Consider the following 25,856-nt stretch of genomic DNA (forward strand, 5'->3'; position numbering starts at 1 on the left):
GGTGTCAGCAGCCAGCCTGTGTGCGCAGCGTGGAGCTTGTTGATGTCAAAGCCCAAATGCTGAATGTTCAGATGTGAAATTCCCTATTTTTGCTCCCGAAGTTGGATGCAACCTTATCCTTTATGATACAGATAACCTTGCATTTGGTCTACAGTGTGTTGGAGTAAAAGAACTTTGCTTTGCTTTGATATTAATGTGACATACATCAGGCTCTGTACTAAAGGCATTATTAGTATTTAGATTTCTCAGAATAATATGTGAGCCTTGGTTTTTGCTGGTTTCTGTTTTGTTTTGATTGGCTTTTCTACTTTCTTTGCTGGACACAGCTGTTGCAGCAGAGACTTTTTTTTCTGACCAGATCCTATATGCCTCTGTTGAAGGTTAGGGTTGTTGCAGTGGAGCTTTGTATTGGAGTTTTTCCCAAATCTGATCAGGCAAAATCAATCACTGTAATGTAATCTAAGTGTGTTACTCAAGGGAACTTAAGATATTTTTGAAAATACTTATCTGCCACTATTTTCAGGAAATAGCAATGTGAGGGGAAGGGAACAGAACATCTGGATCTGAAAGAATATATTTGGATTAAATGGCAGTATTGTTTTTTGGAAGCCCATATGAGCGGGAATAAGTCTTGAGTCTCTTCAAATAACTCTTTTTGTCATGACAAACTGATGATGTTCTTGTTACCTGAGCTTGGGTTGGGGTTTGGGTTTTTTTTCCCTTTTGATTGGTTTTTTTTTTCCCCGTGCTCAGCCAGTAAAACTTACATGGGGTAGGTAAAGAACTTAAGTTCTGGGTTTTTTGTGTGTCATGCCTGTTTCCTGTGATTAAAATGGGCGAGTGAAAATAATAGTTGTTTACTCAGAAACATTATTTTAAATGTATTGCCTGAAACAAGGGAAACACTTTTGTCATGTTGATCAGCACTTGTTAAAAACTGCATATTGAACTTAAATATTTTTATGTCTGGGTTGTTGGGGTTTGTTGGTTGTTTTTTTTTTTTTGCTTTTTAGTATTTTAAAAACAATAAGCAAAAATTTAACAGGTGCCAATTGATAGCAGTATGGTACTCTGCATTTTTGTTCATGTATTTACTCCTAAAAGCAGGATGAATCTTGAGGGTTGTTGGTCAAGGTGTATCACAGAGGAAGAGGCCTTTTTATTACTCATTGATTGGTGAAAGAATCTTGAGCATCCCTATGGGATGGTTTGCTTGAGAACATGTTTGAGACAAGGAAGAAGCTGTTCTTGTGAGCTGGGTCTAGACAGTATTGCCAGGTGTTGGGGAGAAAACAGGCTTTATTGCGTAGTCTAAACATAAGTGCTATTCATCATTGTGACCAGTTAAAGATTGTATTCTGGCAGCCCAAAGCTTACATGATATGCCAGTCTGCCCAATTCCTGTATTGCACCAATAGTTCGGGTACTTAGGCTCTTTCTCTTGACAATCAATGTTGTCTATAGGGTGCTCTAGGTAGGTGCTAGAATGCTTTGTTCTAGTTCTGAAATCAGAATTGAGACCTGACTTAACCCGACTGTTGGGAGTAGATAGTCCCTCTGGCACAGGCTTTCTCTGATGGTGAGAATGCCCACTGCCATTGTTTTCTGTCTACAGTTTGGTTTCTTTCTATCTTAAAAACCAACTGAACAAAACCAAAAATTATTTAGCTGGGGTCTTGGGGTTTTTGACCTATAGTGCTGAGTTGCATATTTTGTACCCTAATTTTCTTCTGCTGGGATGCTGAAGCAAGAAAAACTTTCACAGAGGAATCATCTTTAAACTGGAAAAAGATGAGAAACTATTGACTAGAGAGAGAAGCACCATATTGTAAGTTTAAGTTTACAAGCAGGTCATGGTGCTATGGTTTGGTATGTTGAAATTTTGGGAGTAAAGCAAGCTGAAATGCTTCGGTTCCTGTGGAGCTGGACAGTTAATAGGCCTGTGTCCTTCTAAACTCCATGACTCCTCTGCTTCCTGAATTATTCAAGAATAACTTGCATCCAGATTTTGACCTTGCAACCAACTTTTGCTGGGCTTGCCATGATCAGTAGATATTTCTAAAAGTTGTAAGGTAAAAGCTAATTGCAGTCTTTTTTCTAATTATTTACTTTTGTGTTTAATTTGTTATGCCTGCGAGCTGCTTTCATACACAGAGAGAGGAGTTAAGGAAAGAATGAGAGAATACTGAACACCTGAAACGGAAAATTATTCTTGACAACTGTTACCCTGAAGTTTAAATTGTATTTTGTTTCAGTTCTGCTGTTGTACTTCCGAAAAACATCGTTTAAGTTAGAGAAAACTTACCTAGTTTCTAAAAAAGCTTACAAATGGAAGCAGGAGGGTACTACAATTAAATTATTCACCTGATCTTTCATCAATTTAAGAAGAAAATTTCAGAGTTATAGACTCATCTGGCTGCTAGTACCTGTAATTAATTGGTTAGAAACAGTCATGATCATTATATTCCCCTGTGGTTTGTACAGTAGTTTAATGCCTTCTCTGCTAAATGTAAAGCTTGTTCTCTATTTGCCATGAAACTTCTAAAATAGGTAGTTTCCCAAAATAAATAGAAATTTTCCTGGTGATGACTGATTTCTGATTCTCTCCTTCATCTCTCTTCCCCTGCATGTATGAAAATAGCTCTGGAAGTTTATTTCTGTAACTTTCTGACAAATATACAGTCAGAAAAAAGTATGGTAGCCATGGGTCCTCCATGGCTGGCACCTGTGCAGAAGGATAGCATTTTGGTTAGAAAATGAATTTGTGCATTTGGTGGTATGTAGGACAAAGTTGTACTGTTGCTGTAAATGGTTGTGTGTCTGCTTATCACTTTAGAAATAAATAAAGTAAAATTGGTTGAGGTTTCTGGTCAGAGGTACCTAACTGAACTTGTAACCTGCTTTGAAAAGATGTTTGTGTGTGTTTGTTGTCCTTGTGCTGCCTTTAGTGCTTGTTATCCCATTTCAGTAGTGCAGGGAGAATAATTGGGCAGAACGAATGAGATGACCCAATGAAGAAAATCTCAAATTTCCCACTAGTCTAGCAAGATGCATCAGCTCAGCAAGGACTTGAATGAATGCTGGAATTGGTGTCAGGAGAGTAGTGGGAGTTACATAGCTGTAGAAGGAAAGAGGGAGATTAGATCGCCACCTTCTTCTGTTTGGTGGCAGTGAGCTTGGACTTTGTCTTGTCCAGCTGCATCTTGTGTGGTTTGGGAAAATGAATGGTGGCATGGGAAAGAAACTGAAATAAGGGGAGGGCAGGGTGTGGATTTTTTTTATTTTGAAAAAATATTTGCTAATGGTCTTATTTTGTAATAGCTCAACAGGAGGACTTAATTTTGGAACTCTGGGCTCTTCCACTGCTACGGCAACTACATCAGCTCCGTCAGTAGGCTTCGGGAGTAGCCTTTTTGGATCAAAATCAACCACTGGCTTTACACTAGGAGGCACCAGTACAGGTAGAAAAAAATACCATACAGCAAAAGTTTGACTGAACAGTGAAGAAATATATCATGTACACAAAAACTGGGTCATCATAATGTGCTTGTTGGTTTTGTTTGGTTTTTTTTCCCCAGTAGTTCTGTAGCTCAGCATGTTACTTGTGTGGCTTTTTAAAAAGGCTTCATTGGACAATTTAAAAGCCCAGACATTGAGAACTCTGCAGTATGAATGCTGCAGAAACACAAATGCAGTTATCAGAAAACTATGCCTGGGTCTATGTGTAAATTGTTCCATAATTTGAATCCTCAAGTTTTCTAGAAATCCAACTCTTCATGCAGGATGTTCAAAATTAAGATTTAAGATTGAGGTATATTTTGATCTGAAAAATACTTAAAAACATTGTGAGATTGTTAGTATTTGTAATGTGATGTTTGTAATCCTGCAGTAGTAAACATTTCTGGGTTTGTGTTTTGAGTATTTCAGTGTTAGCTTTTTGCATGAAGAAATTTATTCATATTAGGCCTCCTATTCAGCCTATGAACATAAAGGTGTATTGGAGTGCAAAAGAATAAAGCTTTTCTGACTGGGGGTATTTGTTTCAGCCATCACACAGACTTAATAAATTTTACTTTGGCGCCAATATTACTAGACAAAATGGTCTTTTATTCTTGTGCACTTGTGTGAGTATACAAGGGAAGTCGTAAGAATCAATCTACTAGAAATAAATTCAAAAGTAGGCTGACAGCTTGTATTACTGTTTGGCTCCATTGGGGGGTAATTTTCTTTTAGCTCTCAATGATTCTTTTTATGATCTAATCATATGTTTTTTAAAATACAAATGGCATAGCACTGTGTTGAAAATAATATCTTTAAATTACCTGTGGGGCAGAAACCCTAAACCAAGACATGGGATTTTACAAAGTCTTTGGACTCTTTAATCCTCTTCATTATACTGTAAATCTGCTGGTTTACATGCTAATGTTATGTACTGCCATATGGTTGAAAAAAAATATTGATAGAATGACTACTTTCCATGGTTTTGTTTACCTGTATTTGTTTGAAATTTTAAGCAATTGGCAGTACTGCAGTGTTAACATCAGCTTCACTATTAGCAGACTCTCATAATGAAAAATGATGGATTTTGAAGTCAGTTATGCTTTGATTTCTGTTGCTGGTGCTTACAAATACTGTTTTCTCTGATAATATTGTTTTGCTTTAAACATACCACAGGAAAGGGTTGTATAATGATCTACATATTGTCTCATAATGTTGCATTATTTCGTAGTTTCGTTTCATGGTTTTTACTATCATAACTGCTCTGTTCAATTACTGTTCATATTCTGTTTATTCTTAAAGCAGGAACAGCAACAACTATTGCTACAGGACTGACACTAGGTGAGAACCTAATTTGGATTTTAATCTTATACAGGGGGAAAAAAAATCAGCTAGATCTTTCTTGTAATGTAGAAAGTTAGTGGTAATTTGAGCCTTTTCCCCATTACTAACTGCAGTCTGCTTTGCTGCCCAGATGTTAAGGTTGCAGACCAGAGTGGAGCCCTACAGTCCTGTTCCTTATTAAAGGATTATTCCGTTCCTGTACAACAGTGATAGTGGTCATAGTGAAAAGTTAGACTTTGTATTTATGTCCCCCTAATGAGTTTCATCCTTCAGCAGAGGGGAAGTGGAATACGTTACCAAAGAATTCTTCATATAGAATTTCCTGCTCTAATGAACTTTGTGCAGACAGGTCTGGTTAGCAGAATAAAGAGGGTTGAACTGGGAACAAACTTTGAGAATTTTACTTTTGTTTCTCTGATACATCTTTAGCTGTCATTAGAAATACATGAGTAGTTGTGGGGTTTGGTCTTCTTCTTCTTAAACACCAGCAGCTGAGGTCTGAGGAGAAACTGAGCTTGAGTATCACAAATGGTGGGGGTGGTTCTACAGGACAGACTGCAGTCCAAGAACTTGGGAGGCCATACTATGAATAAATAGGAAAAAATAGCATTGGATAAAGAAGCAAATGAAATGGGCAAAAGGGAGGAGCAGCTGCTAACCCAGAGCAGTATGTGTGATGCATAATCATATGTGGCAATCAGTACTATGCAGATGAGCATCAGTTCTTTTCAATAGCTGAATGAAATGATGTAATCCAAATCAGACAGACAGCTGTTACCGAGAATGCTAAGTATGTGTTTCTTGCGCATGCTGTTGTGGTTTGTGTATGTATATGTGCACTCCTCTGTTACTTTGGAATATGGATTCTAGAATGTAAAATGTATTCTTACCATAAAAGCATCAGGAAGTGGAAACTTTATTTGCTTTACTTTTAAAATGTTCAAATGCAAATTTGAGGGCATAAGATCTCACATTTTTCTTGTTTACAAATTGTCAGGATGTGTGCATTCATTTATATACACATCCAATGGAGAAATTTTAGGCTGTATTTTGGGAAGTACTGTTCAGAGCTCCGTTTACCAATATTTGGTTCATCTAGCAGATGCTCTTGGTGGAAGCTCTTTGTTTTTTTGGGTTTTTTTTATTTAATTTTTTAGATAGCTGTTAGATTTTTGTAGTTGCCAGTCCATGATTAAAACCTATTGGATCACTAGGAATCCTGGAGCAAAATTACCTGTGCAATTAATGTAAACCTTTGAGATTTATCTGAAAGTGCTGTGGGGATACTGTACTTGATGGAAGTGATCTTGCATGCTGTGGTTCTCATGATGGTTCTATGGGAGTAGTTCAGAAGAGAAGGCAAATTGAGCATTCATTCTCAAACAGGATGTTCTAACCAGTACTGGTTTTGGGTTTCTTTCAGGTACACCTGCCACCACATCAACAGCTACCACAGGCTTTAGTTTAGGTTTCAACAAACCTGCGGGTTCGGCCACGCCATTTGCTTTACCTGTTACTTCTACCTCAGCGGGTGGCCTGTCATTGTCATCTGCTCTTACATCGACTCCTGCAGCAGGTAAGAAAATGTTTAGGGGTTTGGGAGCTTTTTTGTTTGTTTAACAATAAAACTTAATGGTCAAACAGTTCTATGCTCTATATTTTTCTAGTATTTACATATTTCTGTGGTACTTCACTGAGAAAGTGTATTGGACTTCACTAGTTCTAAATTTGGGTACCCTAATACAGATAGATTTATGGGCAGTATATCATGTGATATAGGCAGCATATAATCTTAAATCATTGGGAGTGTAGCAAGAGCTGAATTGTCACGTAAAATCATTATTTTTGTTATTGCTAACCCCACTGAAGGTTGAAAGCTTCCTACTTGCACAGCTGAAAAGTTTGGAAAATGTCTACCTTTTGTAGATGGCCTGAAACGGTTACCTAGTAGTGGGAACAAAAGTTTTTCCAATGTAGTTCTTACACTGGCATGCACCTGCCACCATATTTGATGGCTGAACTGCACTGTGCATGATGGTAATTGAGACTAGGGTTCACTTTTCTTACTCTTACGAGTTTGCATTTGAGCTCAGCTCTCTGTGCACTCTGTACTTTGTCCCTTTATGTTTATTGTCTTTCTCTACTCAATTCTTCCCTATCCTTAGACTCAAACTACCAAGGAAATGTTCTCATATCATGTCTCATGTAAAATATTTTAATGCTTAACAAAACATTAGTATTTCAGCATTTTAATACAAAAAGTCAATAGTGCTTGTTAGATCTGTTATGCTGTAAAATATCTTCTGTGCCAGGCTCTAGATTATCTCATGTTCTGGAGGACTCTCAAAATTTTTATATAGTTGCAGATAAATATGGACTTACTGGGGTTATAATATTGTGGAACAAAGTAACGTGTAATTCAAAAGTCTCTATGGCTTTCTCTGGAAAATCTGCAGGAAATAAAAACAACACTTATTATCCAGCTATGATAAAGATGCTGTTCAGACCTTTAGGTTATTTCAGATTGCCTGTGAAAGTATTTGAATGCAGTGTCTGCATGAAGCTGTGTTGCTTTCTCTGCAGGAACTACTGGCTTTACATTAAATTTGGGTGGTACGACTGCTCCAACTACAACTGCCTCCACAGGCCTTTCCTTAGGAGGAGCCTTAGCAGGTTTAGGAGGTTCACTCTTCCAGAATACAAGCACCGCAGCAACAGGTAAATGTTATTTTAGTATTTTCCTTCTGTCTCAAAACATTGACATTAATGTATAATTGTTTAAGTTTATAATGTAAGATTTAATAGTATAAAATCTTACCACTGTCAAAGTGTAAATTTTAATAGTTACAGTTGAGAATAGTGTTGCTATCCATGGACAATAAAAAATGAAAGCTGAAATCATTGGCTTCTTTCTCATTCTTAAATTTTCTTGCACTTAACATGTTTTAAAATGAAAATGCAAGGAAATCTTTGTCATTGATCATAAATGAGAGAGGCTGGTGGTACACAGGTATCTCCTTAAACTGGAGAAGTTGAAAGCTATTTTGGTGGCTTTTGGTCTGAATAAAATTTTTAACTATTAGTCTTGTCATTTCATGGCTTCCTGTCTTTTTCAGCTCTTGAGGAAAAATTTGTTCTGCTGTGTGGTAGTCTTGGCAACACTGCTCTTAAATTCTATATGGAGCAGGAAGCAAAAAGATATTTAAGATGCTGATAATAAGTTAGCTGTCTAATTAGTTGCCTAGTAATGTGAGGAAATTACATAAAACACTTGGGTTCAGTTGTATGAAATTCATGTAATCTGTTTTCTCGGTTTAATTTGCATATATTTTTAATCCAAATGTAAATGGGCACTGAAACTACAGACAAGATTATATGTACTTTTAGTTTAAAATGTTTTAATTATCAACATTTTAAGTACAGAAATTCTGCTTGGGTTTCTTACAGGGCTTGGGCAGAATGCTTTGGGTTTGACTCTGGGTACAACTGCGACTCCTTCAACTACTGCCAGTGAAGGTCTTGGTGGCATTGATTTTAGTAGTTCTTCAGACAAAAAGAGTAAGTTTGTTTTAGAACTTTTTTTTGTTTTGTTTAGTTTTAATTCAGAAAGTTATCAAAGCACTTTAGCAAAGACATCGTATTAGGAGTGTGGAATTAAAGCTGACAACTTTAAACTTCCCCCTGCCCCTTTTAAGGCATTTCAGTTAATTTCATTCCTGATATTGTGATTGTGTAGAAAAACATTCTGGTCACAAATTTCATGTAACTTCATTTATGTAAAATAAATATAAACCAATATCGTACTTGAGAACTAGGATCTAAAGCCTTTAGCCTCTTGGAAGTGAAGACTTAGGGCCGTTTGCTGAAAAGCCATGGCAGATTTCTGAACGGCGGTATGTCAGATAGCCACTAGAGGGGGCAGCAGAGCTAGGTTTAACTATTGCATTGCAAATACGAAAAGGACTCGTTTTTAAACGTGTTTCTCAGACTGTAACAGATCTTTACCTTGGTTTCTTTTTTCAACAGCTTGCACAATAAAAATCTCCTGGTTTTAGCTGTTATTCTTCAAAGCTGTATTTCTGGTGGTGTGTAGTTCCATTTGATGCGTTCTACCCAGTTAAAACCAGTTATAGAAGCTTTACCTCTGTGGTAGCTTTGAAGAACTTAGCTAAGGGAATATTGAGCATTGACATATGTACAGTTATTAATTTATCTTGCTTTTATACTTCCAGAGTAAGCTTAGCTAAAGCTGATTCTAAAATTTGCATTTTCTCTAGGGGATCAATACTGTTAATTTAATCTCTTGGCACAGAAGCCAGATTTTAAACTAGGTGTACCAATGGTTGAAAGAGAAGGAAATCTAGAAGCTCTATGCAACCATCTTTACAGAGTAACCTAAGTTGCGGAGGCATTCTTCATACTTGTAGAAGGGATGGCATATTGACTGTCCAAACCAGAGTTCTCTGCATGATGTTTTTAGGTGCTGGAGTTTCATCATCCCCAATTTCAGTAATAAAAAGCTCCAATTCCTAGATTCTTACAGGATTTCCATTACTATATTAGGATATCACAATGCTTCCATAATATACAAGTACCTTAAAATGAGGACCAGAGAACAACAGACTCAAAATGTACTTAAGTATTGCTTTGCCCAGCTCTTAGGGTGGAAACTTAAATGAATACCTTAATACCCCATACGTTGCATATATAGGAGTGTTTCCCATAATGGATGATGCTGGCTTAAGCAGCCCTGACAAATATCCCTACCTGTGTGCTGCTACTCAGTTCTGTTGGTAGAATTGTTTGTACTGCTATATGAGGAACTGTGTTAAGGTTCGAGGGTGGTGATCTGGTGGTTTTGAGTTTCTTTATTTCTTTTCCTTCCTAAAGAAAGGGAAGGAGATGTGCCAAAGAAAAGTGCCCTAGGAATCCCAGGATGGATAGGGACTAGCACCTTTGTTCTCTCCTGGAACTTGTTGTAAAAGCTTTTCCTTCTGGAGTCTCTAGACTAACTGTCTAGTATTTCTTTAAAATATGGCTCTGTTATACATTTTTTCCTCATATTGCTAAAAAGAATGTATAAAACCCCCATAAAATCTGGAGTGCTTGCCCAGGAAGTAGCAAAATCTGGTTGCACATCTGATGTACAGCAAAAAAAAAAAAAAAAAAGGGGCTGGAAAGACAGAAAGCAAAGAATATACTTAGTTTTCTGTCTAATTTTTAGGTTATCAGTGGAGAAGAGAGACCTAAATTCTGGGGTTTAGCCTTTCCTCCTTCCAATTTTGTGTAGGTTCCCTCCTGCCCCCTTTAGCAGAAGGCACAGGGAATGGTGTGAGACTCCAGGCTCTCTCGTGTACTGGGTGATTGAGTCTGCAGACAATTGAAGTATATGATGTTTTTAAAAGTAGTTGCTTCTCTTGGCAGGAGCACTAGCTTGTGCAGTTTAAAATGTTTGTGGCACTAGCATTAGCTGCATAGCTATCTTCTGCCTTGGTGGCACTGAGAGGGAAGTGAGGATGTGAACTACATCCAGCTGAAGAAGGTGAAGCCCAGTTCTTGGGCTGAGTGAGTGCTCTTCCTAGCAGACTGCTACGGTATGGAATGTGATTACTGCCCATGGCCGTGACTAGAAATATGCAAAAGATACTGTGCTCTACATAATGTTGGTGTCAGCTCTGTTCTATTACTCAGAGGGAGTTGGCATCTTGATCTGCAGATGCATAGTTTGGAGTGTGTAGGTTGTAGGTAAGCAGTAATATCTTCAGTTCTGTAAAACCTCATTCATTACCGGGCTTAATGCAACAGCAGGAAAGTCCAATGGGCAAAGGTTCATTAGCTTTATATTTTAGAGAAGATTCAGATTGCTGAATTTAAACACTTTAATGTTTTGTGGGTGCAGGTTTAAGTGAGTTGTGGTTGCATAAGCAGGAACAGATTTCTTATGCAACTGCAGTTTATGCATTTGTAGTGACTTGCATAGTGACACAAGTTGTTTTGCATTACTCTGTGCCAAGAAATTAGCACCTCTGTTGAACCACTGTTTTTGACAAGATACTTATCTGTGAAAGGGGAGTAAATTAAGACCTACTTTCTTTTATGGCTAGCTTAAATCTGTTCCTGTTACCAAGAGAAATCTAGCAGATTGTATTCATGAGTTCTCTAAAATCCCAGTAAGGTTGTTTTGTTTATTTCTGACCTACAGTTTTTATTTTCTAGGTGACAAAACAGGCACAAGACCAGAGTAAGTGTCAGATGGTTTTTTTTGCATTCCATGTCTCATTAAAAACCAGCTAAACTACTTATGTTGGCTTTTCTACGACTTAGATCTTGAAAAGAGCATAAATGTAAATAACCGACTTTTGCAATATGGACAATTTTGTAATGGTTGTTCATTGTCTTAAACAGTGCACTTTTCCCATCAAATGCAATACCTGTATCTTGTTTGGCATCTGCTATAGACTGATCATGTGGTTTGAAAAATGGTTTCTGCAAATGTGTACAATGCTTACACCACAGGCTTGGACCCTGGCATAGTATCCAAATTGCTTCTAGTTGCGGCACACATGCAGTGGGTGCAAAACTGTAATCAGCTTGAACTTTTTCATATTTAATAGTCATGCAAAAATGTTTGGCAGTGTTAAACCATCATCTAACCATGCATTGTCTCTTGTAGAGATAGCAAAGCACTAAAGGATGAAAATCTACCTCCAGTAATCTGTCAAGATGTAGAAAATCTACAGTAAGTAGTGTGGTGTTTTTTTGGTTTTGGTTGGTTTTTTTTTTTTTGTGATAGTTGATTAGCTAAAGTATTGTATGCTGTCAATGCTCTGTGACAAAAACACCCTACTGCAGGCTGCACATAGGATAACTTACTAGCCCAAGGCCTTTTGGCAGGTTAAGCTTGGGAACAGACTACACAGTAGCTGAAATCTTACCCTGTGTGTTTTTTCAGTCTTGCTTTTCCAGACATTTATGCAAATGGACATGCTGAACAAATATGCTCTTAGAATCTGATCCATCTCTCCCTGGGAGTATTAAGCCTGTTGCACATGCATAGTATTATGTCCATGTTGCACGTGCATCATGGATCTTGTATGGAAAAGAGAGAACTGCAGAAGAGCCTTCCCTCAGGCAGGAGGGAGGCAGGTTGTAGACTAGTCAAAGAGACTGTATGTCACTGTATTTGTGAGCTGAAAGTAGTAATTGCTTTTACATAGATGCTACATATTATATATATATAAAATAATTGATGTATCTTAGTTTGTCAGGGTTCAGCATAACATGTTTTTACACTTGCTATTTATGTTTAGGATTTTTATTTTTGTTTTGATGTGTTTTTTTACAGTATTGGCACGCTATAGGAGTTAAGATGATACTGCATATGCTATACAGTAATTTTACTGTTCAGTACATGATTTTGGAAAAAATAATAAGTATTTAAATAATGTGTCTGAGATGTAAACATTTGGGTACTTCAGGCTCAATATATTATGTTTCCTTCTTCCCCACCCCTTTTTTTTTTTTCCCTTCTCCAGGAAATTTGTGAAAGAACAAAAACAAGTTCAGGAAGAAATTAGTAGAATGTCCTCTAAAGCAATGCTTAAAGTACAAGAAGACATTAAAGCTTTGAAACAACTTCTGTCTGTAGTTGCTAGTGGATTACAGAGAAACACTCTTAATATTGACAAGCTGAAAGTGGAAACTGCACAGGTATAACTGAATATAAATTTTGTTTGTAGAGTTTGTATGCTGATTATTTCATGTAGGATAACTAGACTTCTTTGTCAGTCAAGTTAACACATATGTCCAAAATAAACCAGTTGTAAACAAAATGAAAAACGGAATCTCTTCTAAGCCATTTGGAGTTACTGGGAGAGACCTAAATCTGTGATGTCAGTATTTTCAGATAAGTACAACAGCAGTGAAATATCTTAACTAGCACTAGTCTGTATCTAGTGAACTTGAGTCACACCTCTGTCTACCAGCCTTCATCTTAACCATGCAACCAGTTTGAGCTCAAGTTTTGATGCAAGTGCTTTTCAAGTTAAGTTTTGTACCATTTTTTATTTTGTCTGTTATGTATTTTATTCTAAAGTAAAATGTTTATTTTTTCTGTCTTGTGATACCAAAAGGAAATAGTCTATAATTATGTCTTGCCAACAGTTTTCTGTGAAAACAAAAACTTGTTAGCGATATTCTCATATATCTGTAAATGATGCAGTTCAGAGTAATCTCAGAACTGGGCACTGAGAAATTCTTAATGGTAGAGTTATTAGAAAGTATAAAACAAAAGGGGATGCTGTAATGATCAGGAATAAAAAGGTCGTTTCCATAGAAAGGCACGTCTTTGAACTAGTTAATTGTTTTGGGGTTTTTTTTTAAGGCAAAATAATTCTTTCTGTTGTATTTCTTTTAGATGTGTTATTTCCCTGCACTTGATATCACTTTTCTCCTCCTAGTCCTCCATAACTGTAGCAGGATTTCTGAAGTACAACATAAATTACATCTTATCTCTGACAATTTAGTGCAATATTTCCTCAGCTTCTGAGCTCAGTATGCTTTCATTATGTGCTGTTGTTCATTCATTCTCCAAACTTCTGTTGATATTTACAGTTCTCCAACTTCCTGGCAGTCTAATCCTTGAAGAATTTCTGGTCAGATTCTATCACAATGTTAACTTAAATGTATGAAGAAAATATTTTATGTGAATGAACAGTAGAGTTGTAGCGTGGTGGTTTTTTGTGTTTGTTTTTTTTAACACTTCATACAGAACCTTATCTTTTATTAACTTTTCCCTATTTATTTAGGAGCTAAAGAATGCAGAAATAGCTTTACGAACACAGAAAACTCCTCCTGGTCTCCAGCATGAAAATACAGCCCCAGCAGAGTGAGTTACTGTTATTCGTAACAAATAGTCACTAAGTGTAACTTGGAGAAGAGGGCACCTGGGGAGATGTTACTGCAGCTTTTCAGTACTTAAGAAAGGGCTTACAAGATAGCCTGGGACAGACTTAGTGGGACCTATAGCAACAGGACAAGGGGTTATGGTTTTAAAGTGAAAGAGAGTGGATTTAGACTAGATACAAGGAAGAAATTTTTTATGGCGGGGGTGGTGAAACACTGGAACAGGCTGCTCGGAGACATAGATCCCCCATCACTGGAAACATTAAAGATCAGGTTGGATGGGACCCTGAGCAGCCTGATATAGTTGAAGATGACCCTGCCCATTGCAGGGAGGTGAACTATATGACCTTTAAAAGTCCTTCCAACCGAAACCATTTTATAATTCTGTGATCTTCATAATATGAGTTTTTTCTGCTTCTTGTAACGTTTATACTGAATGCTTCATTGAATCAGTGTGTTATTTCTACATTTAATTTCTCTTTATCTCATTGACACGAGAAATACAGTCTCTACTCAACTTTCCACTAGCAGAGGGACTTCAAGAATGTCAGAACATAACTGTTGCAATTATTTAAATGAGAATTGTCAGCTGATACAGATCAGATTTAAAAAGTGGCAAAAAAAAAAAAGCTTAATCATATGATTTTATTGCTTTACTCATCTAGCTACTTCAGAATCTTGGTTGAACAGTTTGAAGTACAGCTGCAGCAATACAGGCAACAAATAGAAGAACTGGAAAATCATCTTGCTACTCAAGCAAATAACTCACACATAACTCCACAAGGTAAATGTTTCAATTTTAGTATTTCATACCTAAACATTAAGAAATCTTGTACCTATAAAAAACTTAATCTGCTTTTGTTATTGTTGGCTTTTCTTCTTTAATGTACAGAAATAAATGTTCAGATAGATTCTGCAGTTGCTCAATGTAAAGACTAAATTCATAAAGATTGTTGAGCTTTTTAAGATTGATCCAGTTTCTGAAGTGCAATTTGTAAGCCTGATTTGTTTTGATATCCACTATACCCATCTCCGTCCCTTCAGCAACTAGCTGTTAAGGCTGGTATCTGGCACCTCTTGTCTTGCATTGGGCTGTCTTGACCAGACAGATGTGGGTGTCTGCTCTGCCAGGTCTAGATCAAAATGGGGACTTTTCCTTAGTTTGGAGCCTGTTGGTATTGCCTTCAGATCTGACTGAGAAAATTTAGTCTTGTTTGATGCCACATTGTTCAATCTTGGGAGAATCTTTCTGGTCAGAGAATACTTAGTCTTCTTGTTGGTTACCATTCCTGTGATCATAGGTGTCTTTATTTTTTGGGCCATTGTAGGTATAGGTCCTGTAATAAGCAGTGATTTCAAGTGCATGTCTTTTTGTGCCAAATGAACAGCTTGATATTGACAGGATGGTACGTAGACTGTGGATCTTTTATGTCAAAATCCAGAGAACTGTCCAGACATAACTTCCGGAATGGAAGCCCTGTTGAATCCTGAGGGTCCTATATCTTCCCATGTGATCATCTTGTCTGTTCAGAGTATGAGAGGGATGCCTTCACAGGTTTTTCAGCAGTTTCTGCTATAATCTAAAGTTTCCTTGCTTGTGTGGGCAAGGCTCAATCTGTTGTGCCAGCACACTCAGGCTGCCAGCAAATGATGTAGTGATCTAGTCAACACTGCATTGCATATATAGCCTTTACCATATGGGAAACCATGACCCAGAATGTCTTGAAAGTTTTTATGTCTCATATCAGTATGTATATATACTATGTCTAGTATTCAGTATCAATAAATTGCCTCCAGACTCCTTGGAAACTAGTGGCCAGTCTTCCTAGATACCACTGCCTCCACTACCCTGCAAGTTGGCATGAGATTTATTCCCCAGCTTTTCTTTTTCAGAAAGAAATACAAATTATAATGGCAAAATTCCCTTATGAGGAAGCAGATCTTTCAGTTCAAGAATCGTTGGTAGTAGACCTATGCCATCTTCAAGAACTTGATAGCTACTATTTGCATTTCAGTAGATTTTATGCATCTTCAGAGGAAATGCAGAAGCTGATCTTTTCACAGTATAAAAACATTTCAGCACTTCTGTCCTTCAGCACTCTTCTGTCCTCCATTTCGGTACATTGTTTCAGTGGTCTGTTCAGAAAGGCTTTTTTTGTCAGCAGATTCTTCATTTTTGTCAAAATCTTTGAGATCTCCCGTTTAAATTTCTGTATTAGCTGGGTCTGACACTTATATCTGTTTGGGAAATAGGAAATAATAAATATTAAGACTTCATGTAGGCAAGAAGCTCTCCATTGTGTTTTTCTGATATGCTCATGGATAGAGCTAGAATAAGAATTCATGTGATGCATGTTAATAATGTCTTTAAAATGTAAGTAAAGCTTCCATTCTACTGCTTTCTCTTTGGTAAAATAACATTTAAGTCAGAAAGAGTGGAAAATACACATGAATGCAAGAAAATCTTAGTTCTATGTAAAAACCAATGAGATGGTCCCATGTATTTAGACAAAGTTAGGTTAAATGATATTTTTTTTTAGGCTTGCAAAATGATGGAATCATAGGAAGCTATTACCATGTATATAAAAATGAGAAAAGCAAGTTCGAAGCCCTTTCAAAAAGCAGCCCTTGGGGTGATTTGTGCCACCCAGTTGCTTGTAACCTTTTTTTTTATAGACATGAACTTGTTCTCATGGAATTGCTTTTGTGCTGTGTGCTGTATGGGTTTTGGGTGGATTACTTGTTGCGGTATAAGCACAGAATCTTTTCTCCTGGTAGTAAGATTGTCACTTACCAGTATTTTATATGCCTCTTGCAGATTTGTCTATGGCAATGCAGAAAATCTATCAAACATTTGTAGCTTTAGCTGCACAACTTCAATCAATACATGAAAATGTAAAGGTACGTTGTTTTCATGTGTTCCTGTGTATTTAGTGAAAGAACTGTGAAGAGTCACTTTTTGAACATATATATTCAGGTATTCCTTTTTTATTTTTCCCTTCTGTTAATTAACTGCTTTAAAAATTTTTGGAACTATCCTGGAGAAGTGCTTTGATTGAAAAAGTAACTTCCGTTCAGCTGAAGTCTAATTTGATTTTTTTTACTCATAGGGGTTGATAGCAACTGACCGTAACCATTTAGGTTACAAAATGTTTTTCATTTAACTGGTTTGCCTTTCTAATTGTTGATCAATTTTTTAAATGTCTGTCTTTGAGCTCATGGTTGCGTGTTTTGCTTTGTTGTCTAATAACCTTTTGATCTCAAGCAAAGGTGATCTAAATCTGCTCTTACACAAATAGGGAACAAAAAAGTAGGCATTCATATGGAAGATTTCTTGACATATCAAAGATTTTTGCTGAAAATTGTGTTCTGGCTGGATTAATTTTTTCAACGTGGTTTTCATGGCAAGTCATATGTATGGATAAAGAATACCATGGAAAAAATGCTAATATATCAGAAGGCCTAATTAGGCTTGTTTTTTTCATCTGGGACTTTAGCTTGACTTTCCCATTTACAGTTCTGGACATATTGAGAAAATGTCAGTGTTTTGCAATCTATAATTTTTACTGATCTTCAGAACCCCTTGGAAGAAAAGTGCAAGTGTTTCAGATTGTTTCTGCTAAGTGACTTCCTTAATGGGAATTAATTGGGAATTAACTTACTTGCTTGCACTGCATCACATTGCTTCTGTCAGTGTGGATAGTTGTTGGTTTACAGCTACCTGCCATTAGATGTTGGTGCTGAATTAACTGTGCCGTGGTACCAGATACAGAATATGTCAGCCTCTCCATAATTTCAGCAGAATTACACAAAAAAGGATCCTGAATGTGTTCTGGGCTTTTCACTTCTGAGATCAGAGTATAGCCTCAACTTATGCAGTGGTCTGTGTGATGATACATTTTTTGTTGCTCTTCAGTATGAAGGATTAGCGTGCAGGTAAAAGCAATAGTATCTTGAGTACCTTCTCGGCCTGATTGAATAGGAAAGACTTTACTTCAGCTTAAGAAGTATCCTATTGCCTGAAACAAAAGGGTTGGTTTGAGGATTTTTTTTTTTTTTCTTTTGGAGAAATTGAGATTTAATCTGGACGTGAAGGCTGACATTGTGAAAGACACAATTATTACTAAACCTTCAAAAATAAGGAAATTAATGTACTGCTTACGTGGATCTGTCATTCTGACCATCTATTTTAGTTTATCAGATAGGAGAGGAGAGCAGTTTTGAAACTGCTGTCTGCCTTATTTGATGTTTGCGATATGGTTTGTGAAGGCAGAGCTATGACCACAGTCCATTATTTTGTCTGAAGTAGGCTTTCTGGTTTGCACATATGCTTCGATTCAAAGGTCTGAAGTTACAGAAAAATACGTCCTGAAGCATCTTTGCACAAGGCTAGTTGTTAAATATATTCATATAATGTATGAACATGTAGATACATTCTGTATCCATGGACAGTGAAGAGTAGAATGTGCTTGGCACAGTTCAGGTAGAGAATGTCATTAAATCATTCTGCATAGATTAGTCTTAAGAATTGCTCTGTAATGTCTAATGGCATTTGTCAGTCAGTATGGAGTTGCATTACATCTCATCAGAGTTCTACAGATGTCTTTTATTTTTTTTTTTCCAAAGACAGCACTCCTGGTGTGATGAGTCATTCTTTCTGTGTGTTTCCTGCTGTTGCTGATAGAATTAGGATTACAGCTGTTCAAATCCTGAGTCAGAGTTTTCAGACTATAAGCTTCTCCTCTCAGAACCAAATATATCCTTAGCTAGGAACAGAGGACTTCTGTAAAATTCAATTGAACCTTCTTTGGCTTTAATAAATTTATTACATTTAAAGATTCTCTGTTAGAAGGTGGAAATAATTGAAGCCATTTATTCTTTTTATGTTATCTGAGGTATTCACAGTTCCCTAATCTGTGACAGATAGAAATGGCTCATGATGAACAGGCCAAGCTAGGTGTTCCCACATAAAGTGGGTTTTGGTGGGGAAAGGAGTGGGGGGAGGACTCAAGACAACAGATTCAGGCTACTTGTGTCTAAAGCAGAATTACCTGCATTTGCACTGCATCACATCGTTGATGAAATGCATCGGAAACGAGTGGAATTCTAGAATTCTATTAGTTTCTTTAGCTTTATGTTAAGAAAGAAATACAGGTGAAGGTGAAGAGAGCAAAAGCAGACTACATACAGAAAGGGTAGCACTGAAGAAGAGCGTATTATTTTTATTTTATGTTATAAGCTAGTGATGTGCCTGTATTTTGCCTCTTTGATCAGCTAGTGATACAAATTGAATTGTGCTGATTCACATCAACTGTGAGATTTTGGACTTTGGTTCCATTCAGCATACTGGTCTGTTATGCTTGACTACTTTGCAGAATTTAAGTAAGGAGCTGTTCTGGCTGTAGCTGATGGAAGACAATTCTCTCCAGCTCATGGCCTGACTAGATCCTTTGAGGATGGGGGGGGGCTTTTGTTTTTATCTTTCCTTTTCTTCTTCTTTTTAAGGAAATGTTACTAGTAACTTAGCATCTCTTTCCTTATTAAGTTAAGGTTTTATGTCAAATACACTGAACTAAAATGGCTTCCCCCACCCCCTTCAGATGCTCAAAGACCAATACCTTGGCTACAGGAAAACCTTTCTGGGAGATGCCATGGATGTGTTTGAGGCAAGACGAACAGAAGCTAAGAAGTGGCAGAGCGCGCCACGTGTTACCACTGGACCGACCCCTTTCAGCAACATACCAAATGCAGCAGCCGTTGCGATGGCTGCAACACTTACTCAGCAGCAACAGCCTGCTACAGGTCTGAGTGCATTCAAGTTATAGATTATTAGTGTTACAACAGTAGTAAATTTGTGTAAAATTTTCTATGAAGTCTTCCTTTGTGTTAGACTAAAAATCTCAACGTTGTGATGAGCAAAGTTACTGATACATAGCCAATAGAAAAATGCAGGGTAGACTTAGCAATAATTATACAACAGATACTTAATCTTGTGAATTTACTTGTATTAGTGATATTTACTGTATTGTTCTAACTTACCCCTTTGAATGTGAGTCTTCACTCTTCAGTAACATCTCTGAATAGACATAGTATAGCCTCTTTCCAGAATTGTATGGTTATAGTAAATTATTTCAAAATGGTGAGGAGAGAATATCTAAATGCATATTACCTTTTTCTTATGTAAAATTAATAATGCATTTTTATATAGCACTTTGGAACTGTAAAATGAAAAATGCTGTAGAACAGGAAGGATAGTGGAGCAAACATCTCTAGAGTAGGAAGACAGATGCCTGACATTATTCTATAGCTAACTCCTTTGTCAGGATGGTGTTGGAGCAGTTTTTGCTGGCCATTCTACTGTTGCAAATAAATATTAGAGAAAGTGGAGTGGAGCAGTGGTTCTGTTTGTGCATGCATGTAAGAGGAAGACCAAAACAGAGAAAATGCATCACCCACTGCTAATGCAGAATGGATACATATGGCAAAGGAGATAAATTAAGGCACCTTAGTTGACATTGTTATACTAACCAACACTTTTCAGAGAGCGATTCCTGAATGTAGAGAATTGAATGGATATTTAATCATTTAACAGAAATAAGATAATTTCCATTTGATTTTACTTGAACATAGATACTCATTAAATTATGAAAATCATAGGTAACTTCATTCTACCATCTACTTTCTAAGATGTTTTTTATCATAGGTGTACTGGAAGTCATATTAGCATTTTTTCCATCTCATGTTTTATAGCAGCAGTCATATTTTGAATGGTTTTAATTAGAGACCATGCAGCAACCACCCTAAGTTTGACAAATTATTAGACTGTCCTTGTCTTCTCCATAAAAGGAAAATACAATGTGCTTCCTGCCCTAGCCCTTCTAAACAGCAAGGAGATAGGTTTAAAAGACAAATATGCCAAAATATTTTTAATACAACAAAAAAATTAAGTCTTGATGAAATGTTTTATAAATTTCTGTCATAGACCACAGTCTTCCTGTTGCTGCTATGTTAATCTATGGAAATTTTGTAGAAGTGACATCTGCAAGAGTCTGACTTTAAACAGAAAACATGAGATAATGTAATGTCATGCTTCAGGGTTTTTAATACAGATAGAAGCGTGGCTTGTGCAGCTTAATGTTGCCAAAGTAGTTCCTTCTCCCTTCATATTTTCCCTTGTCTTGTGTTTGTCTTTTTTGAATAGTCTCCATGGTCACTACAGGATTATTTCTATAGGAAAGTCATGTATTTGGAATGTCACATTTGAAGTTATACTTGTAATTTTCATGAAGTGGGGTGAGTGGTTTGAATTTCCTCTTCATTAGTCCAGATTCAAGAGAACTTCAGTAAATTGATGCCAATTCTGGCATAACTTCATGAATATTCTCTTAGAAGTAGGGATGAAGGGGCAGGGGGAAAGGCAGATTTTACCTGTACCAATACACCTGAAGTAAGGTAACTTTGTACCTTGAGGTATTTTGTAGTGAAAGGAGCAAATGGGAGTGTGTGTAGGTTGGTTTTGGGGGTAAGGGTTTTGGTTGATTATTTTGGCAGAGCCAAAAACTACACCAACTACAAAAGTGAGGCAGATAGAACAAAGCCATTAACTCGCCAACAAAAGTAGACAACAATTAGTCTACTTATTGGGCTGGAATACTCTTATCCTCCATGCAACTCACTTGAGGATCTGGAGAAGTAGAGGTAGATTGATGTTTTGAGTGGCACTTCAAGAGTACTTAAAACTCCTAGAAAATAGGGTTAGATGGATCTTGAAGTCATCATTTCTGTTCCTCTAGCTCAAAAGCAGGATTAGTCAGGCCCGAACTATTTCAGAGTTACCTTAAAGTCTTAAAAGCTTGCTAGAAAGGAAAATTTCACAGCTTTCCTAAATGACTGATTTCAGTGCTTGACTTTTTCCGAAGAACTTAGCTGAAACTTCTTAGCTTCAGATTAAGGCTACCACTTTTTGTTTTACTGTTAGTGGAAAAGAAGAATCTATTCTTTCACTTTTTGCAGGAATCTTTAATTATTTAAATACTGTCTCCTCTTTTCTTGAGTTTTCAGGTGGCCATTTGCTGCAGCAAAAGTGCAAATGTTTTAATGTTTTAACCTTGTATTATGTTATGACTGAAACTATCTGCTAGAAGTTAGTCACACATATTTCTTTGCAAGATCTTGATCCTTAAGAGTGGGATAGATGAAGGATGGTAGGAGTTTATGAGAGAAAAGACTATGAAATGAGGTGTATGTAATGAGGGGTAGGGAATGTCTGTGTAATACTTGAGCTGCTGTTGTTGTTCTTGAAGATAAGAATAAAATAAAAAAATTAATCTAGGCTTTAAAGTTTTTGATTAAAATCTAATATACGGTACTCCAGTTATTGAGGGATCAGGATGATTAGTCTCTTTTTAAAAAAAATATTTGATGTTTACATGGTTAAGTCTCTTTCGTAAGATTAAGTTAGAGTTAGTTACTGGTTTTTCTCTGAAAAAGCTAAATAATTTATTTTAAATTTGTGTTCAGAAGTCAAAAAGTTTAGTAGCTACATCAAAACTGTGGGATCAGGGAATGTTTCCCCAGTTCCTGGGTGTAGATATGCACCCTGTTTATGTTCTCTCTGTATGCCAAGACATGTCTGGCTTCTATTGAAATAAAGTCAGTGGGTCCTGGCCATATGGAAGAAAGGGAGCAAAGATGCACTCCATTGGTCTCCTGGGATAGCTAATCAGGACACCAGGACTGTGGTGTGCACACTGGAGCACAATTTTTGTGCGGCTTTTTGAAGCTAGATTTATTATCATCATGCTTAAGTCTTGCCTGCACACAACCTTTCTCCCTAGTTTAGCACTTTGCTCTGAGCACAGCTTTATTGGTAGCAGTGAGGCTGGTCATGCTTTGCGCAGTAGCAGCTAGAGTTTTAACCACTCCCTCACCTTCACTTTCCCTGAGCAATCTTGAGCAGTGTGGAAGTTAAAATGATGGTGGCTAGTCTACCTATTATTATTGATGGGACTGAAGTAGAAGATTTTAAAGGAAACTAAAGCCTGGTGAATTAAGAGCTGTGAATGCGTGAGGCTGAAATGGATGTTTTTCTGGTGAGATGAAGATGTCTTAAAGAAATGCTTTTCTTCAAGCTCACCTTTCCTCCTCTTAAAAAAAGTAACTCCACAGCAACTTAGTTACTCTCTCCTTGACTTGTGAAGTGCAGTTAGTCAAAGCATTATCAAGCTATTAACACACTTTGTTATGCTTTGACTTAGTATGAGATTGAAGTGCTTGTGGGAAGGGATACTGAAATCTTCATAGCACTTAATTTTTATTGTGTAATTTGATATTAACTTTGGTTAAAATTCGTCAGTGTGTTACTGTGTCAGAATCAGATCTAAGTTGTGACATTAAATTTGTTCACTGTTAGGACCAGCTGTGATTTCAAAAAATTGCAGATTGTCACTTTAGGAAATCTGGCTGACCTGTCTGGGCTCATTGTAGTGGGTCCTGTTCATTAAACTGAAATGCTCTACAGGGCAAATATATCTATATCAAGTTTTAAAATGTTAAAATACTTGTTATAATGAATTTGTCTCGTACCTATAATAGCCAGAAGTGCCACTTTTTTTTTTTTTTTTTGCTAATACTTTTGGCGTTGAAGAATCTTTATTACTAGTTTTTTGCTATTGAAAATTATGTTTACTTACAAAAACTGTAAGTAGTGATGATGCCTTCAGAACATTATGGTACAAAATCAACAAATATCATATGCTGTTGCTCAATGAAAAGCTTGTTAGCCTAAAGCGTAAGATCTGCTTTATGTGATCTGAGGTGTTTTAGAGTAATATTTTTTACTGGCTCTAAAAAAATGTTGCATTTGGTGAAAAGCTTTGCCTGGAGGACTGTATTGTTTTGTTTTAAGGTCTTCCACTAACAGTGCCTCCTACTGAGATAGAAACCTGTGCACCTGAGAAGGAACTGGATATCTGTTCTGGGGTTCTTCTAGTTTGTTAGATGACTGACTTGTGTAGGTTTTTTTGTTTCTTTTTATTGATAACAATTTTCTTACTTTTAAAGAGCTGCTAGGTAGGTGTATCAGTATTTAAACTGGATGTAAACAAGTTTAGTTTGAAATTTATGGGAAAATTTGTAATTGCAACATCTGATATACTTTTTAAATTGAAAAATTAGTTTGGGTTTCCCAACCGTTCCCTGCTAAGCAGAGAGTGAAAGCTAACAACTTTAGTTGCCCTTAAAATTTAGTTTAACACTACTTTGGAGAATACAGCTGTCCTTCAGCTTGGATCACATAAGAATATTGTGTTCCTAGCAGAAATGTTACTTTCCAACATACAGTGCCTTTCACTTGATTCAAAATGATTTTCCATTTAAATCTTCAAATACTGAAGTGATTTTAAAAGCTGGTAATATTTACATTTTAAAACTCTAGATAAATATTGGTAACACGAAACTTCATAGTATGAAGAAATCTTGAATGAAACTAAGCCCAAATGTGATAATGATTTAGGAAAAAGACTGAAGTTATTTGGGATTGATAGTAGTATTTGAATAAATCATCACTTTCACAGATATAATACATGAAGTATGTTCAAAGATGGAGAAGGCTATTTTGAGGAAAGGTGTGAATGTCTGTGGATTAAGAGTTTGGCACTGTATTTTATCCTCAATGGTTAAACTTTTTAACTAGTGCACTGAAAACTGTTTGAAAAAGACAGAAATATAAGATTGTACTGTGAAAACTGTTGAAATATATTATTTATCAGAAGTAATTTTTTAAAATGTGTTAGTAATGGGCTAGCAAGTTAATTCTTTATTCCCCAAATTAAGAGGGGGGGCGGAAAAGGAACAAAGGAATGAGGCTGTAAATTTCATTTTGGCAGACTGAAAGTGGTTTTGACAGTCCTGCATTTTAGTGTGAATATGCAGGGAAAGTACTGTCAACTTTAATTATGGGACAAACTCTGACTCTGAAATTTTGAATGTATCTAATTCATTAAGGTACACAGAACTGTGCCTTTTGTAAATGTTTATTTAAACAGGTGGTTTGACTAGTTTACCTTATTGAATGGTGTTATGTAGCAGAGCTTAACAGAACTCCGTTATTACTTGTGTGGAAAAGAATTGAATTGTCATGTTACTGTGTAATTGACTTGCTTAAAAATGAACAATAAATTTAATAAAATAAAGTCATTGTCTTGTTTTTTATCTTAGTGTTCTGTTTAAATTTGGATGGAATACTTGAGTAGTTTTGAAAATTCCTATTTATTAAATTAACTTTTGGTAATACAGCTTTAATTATGTGTCAGTTATTACCTTTTTAATTCATAGGTTTTCCCTTATTCTGATTCCGTAGTATTGTTACCTATGAGTTCTCTCAAGGTTCTGATTAATGTTTTAAAGTTAAGGTGAGACTGGTTAACTTTTAAAAATACTAAATGATGTTGTGCTATTAGCTTTGACTAGTTTCACCTTATTAAAATCAGTGGTTTAGCTTTTTACCAGGTGGATGTAGGGGCACACAGTTGAGGAATTTTGATGAGGTTTGAGATCTTAACGGGGTTTGTCAAAAACAATGATGTTCACATTATCAAATACTTGAATAAATAAATAAAGGATCTCTTTACTATGAAAGAGTAAGGCAAGTTTGTTCTCGTTTTTTTTATACCAGGGCCACAGCCATCTCTGGGAGTTAGTTTTGGAACGCCATTCGGCTCAGGTATTGGCACTGGCTTGCAATCAAGTGGCTTAGGTTCTTCAAGCCTTGGAGGTACACTTTAACTTTTCTAATCTTTCATTGAATTATTATACCGCACATCTTAATCTCTTGCACTAAGAGGATGATCTCTTTCAGGGAAAGACCTTAAAATTTGGTAATCTGCACTTTCCAAACTTCTTCATCCCTTGCAGAAGGAGTTGTTAAGGCTAATAAGCACAGAATGAACAGGATGAAGTAATCTCACAGAAGTTCTGTTCTTAAAGCTAGGGAAGTACATCAAGTACATCCTTCTGTAATTACATCTTGACTTAATTTTACATATATGAAAGGCACTCAAGACACTGGATCATGCTGTAGCTACTCCATGAAAGTTTTTCACGTGTATGTA

The 25,856-nt window shown here is 36.5% G+C and overlaps 1 protein-coding gene across 1 annotated transcript in view; it reads left to right on the plus strand.

Moving 5' to 3' along the window:
- The first annotated feature begins 3,224 nt into the window (after window positions 1-3,224).
- NUPL1 (nucleoporin like 1) overlaps window positions 3,225-25,856 on the plus strand; it is a 29,490-nt gene continuing 6,858 nt past the window's right edge. Inside the window, 14 exon segments of the mRNA XM_010020455.1 lie at window positions 3,225-3,269; window positions 3,272-3,461; window positions 4,804-4,839; window positions 6,266-6,418; window positions 7,426-7,560; window positions 8,290-8,400; window positions 11,059-11,083; window positions 11,516-11,581; window positions 12,378-12,552; window positions 13,650-13,729; window positions 14,412-14,530; window positions 16,565-16,647; window positions 19,347-19,548; window positions 25,421-25,519. Of these exon segments, the coding sequence (XP_010018757.1) occupies window positions 3,225-3,269; window positions 3,272-3,461; window positions 4,804-4,839; window positions 6,266-6,418; window positions 7,426-7,560; window positions 8,290-8,400; window positions 11,059-11,083; window positions 11,516-11,581; window positions 12,378-12,552; window positions 13,650-13,729; window positions 14,412-14,530; window positions 16,565-16,647; window positions 19,347-19,548; window positions 25,421-25,519 (1,519 nt within the window).

Source organism: Nestor notabilis, unplaced genomic scaffold, assembly GCF_000696875.1.
Source record: "Nestor notabilis isolate BGI_N333 unplaced genomic scaffold, ASM69687v1 scaffold12698, whole genome shotgun sequence".
In the NCBI taxonomy this organism is placed as follows: domain Eukaryota; kingdom Metazoa; phylum Chordata; class Aves; order Psittaciformes; family Psittacidae; genus Nestor; species Nestor notabilis.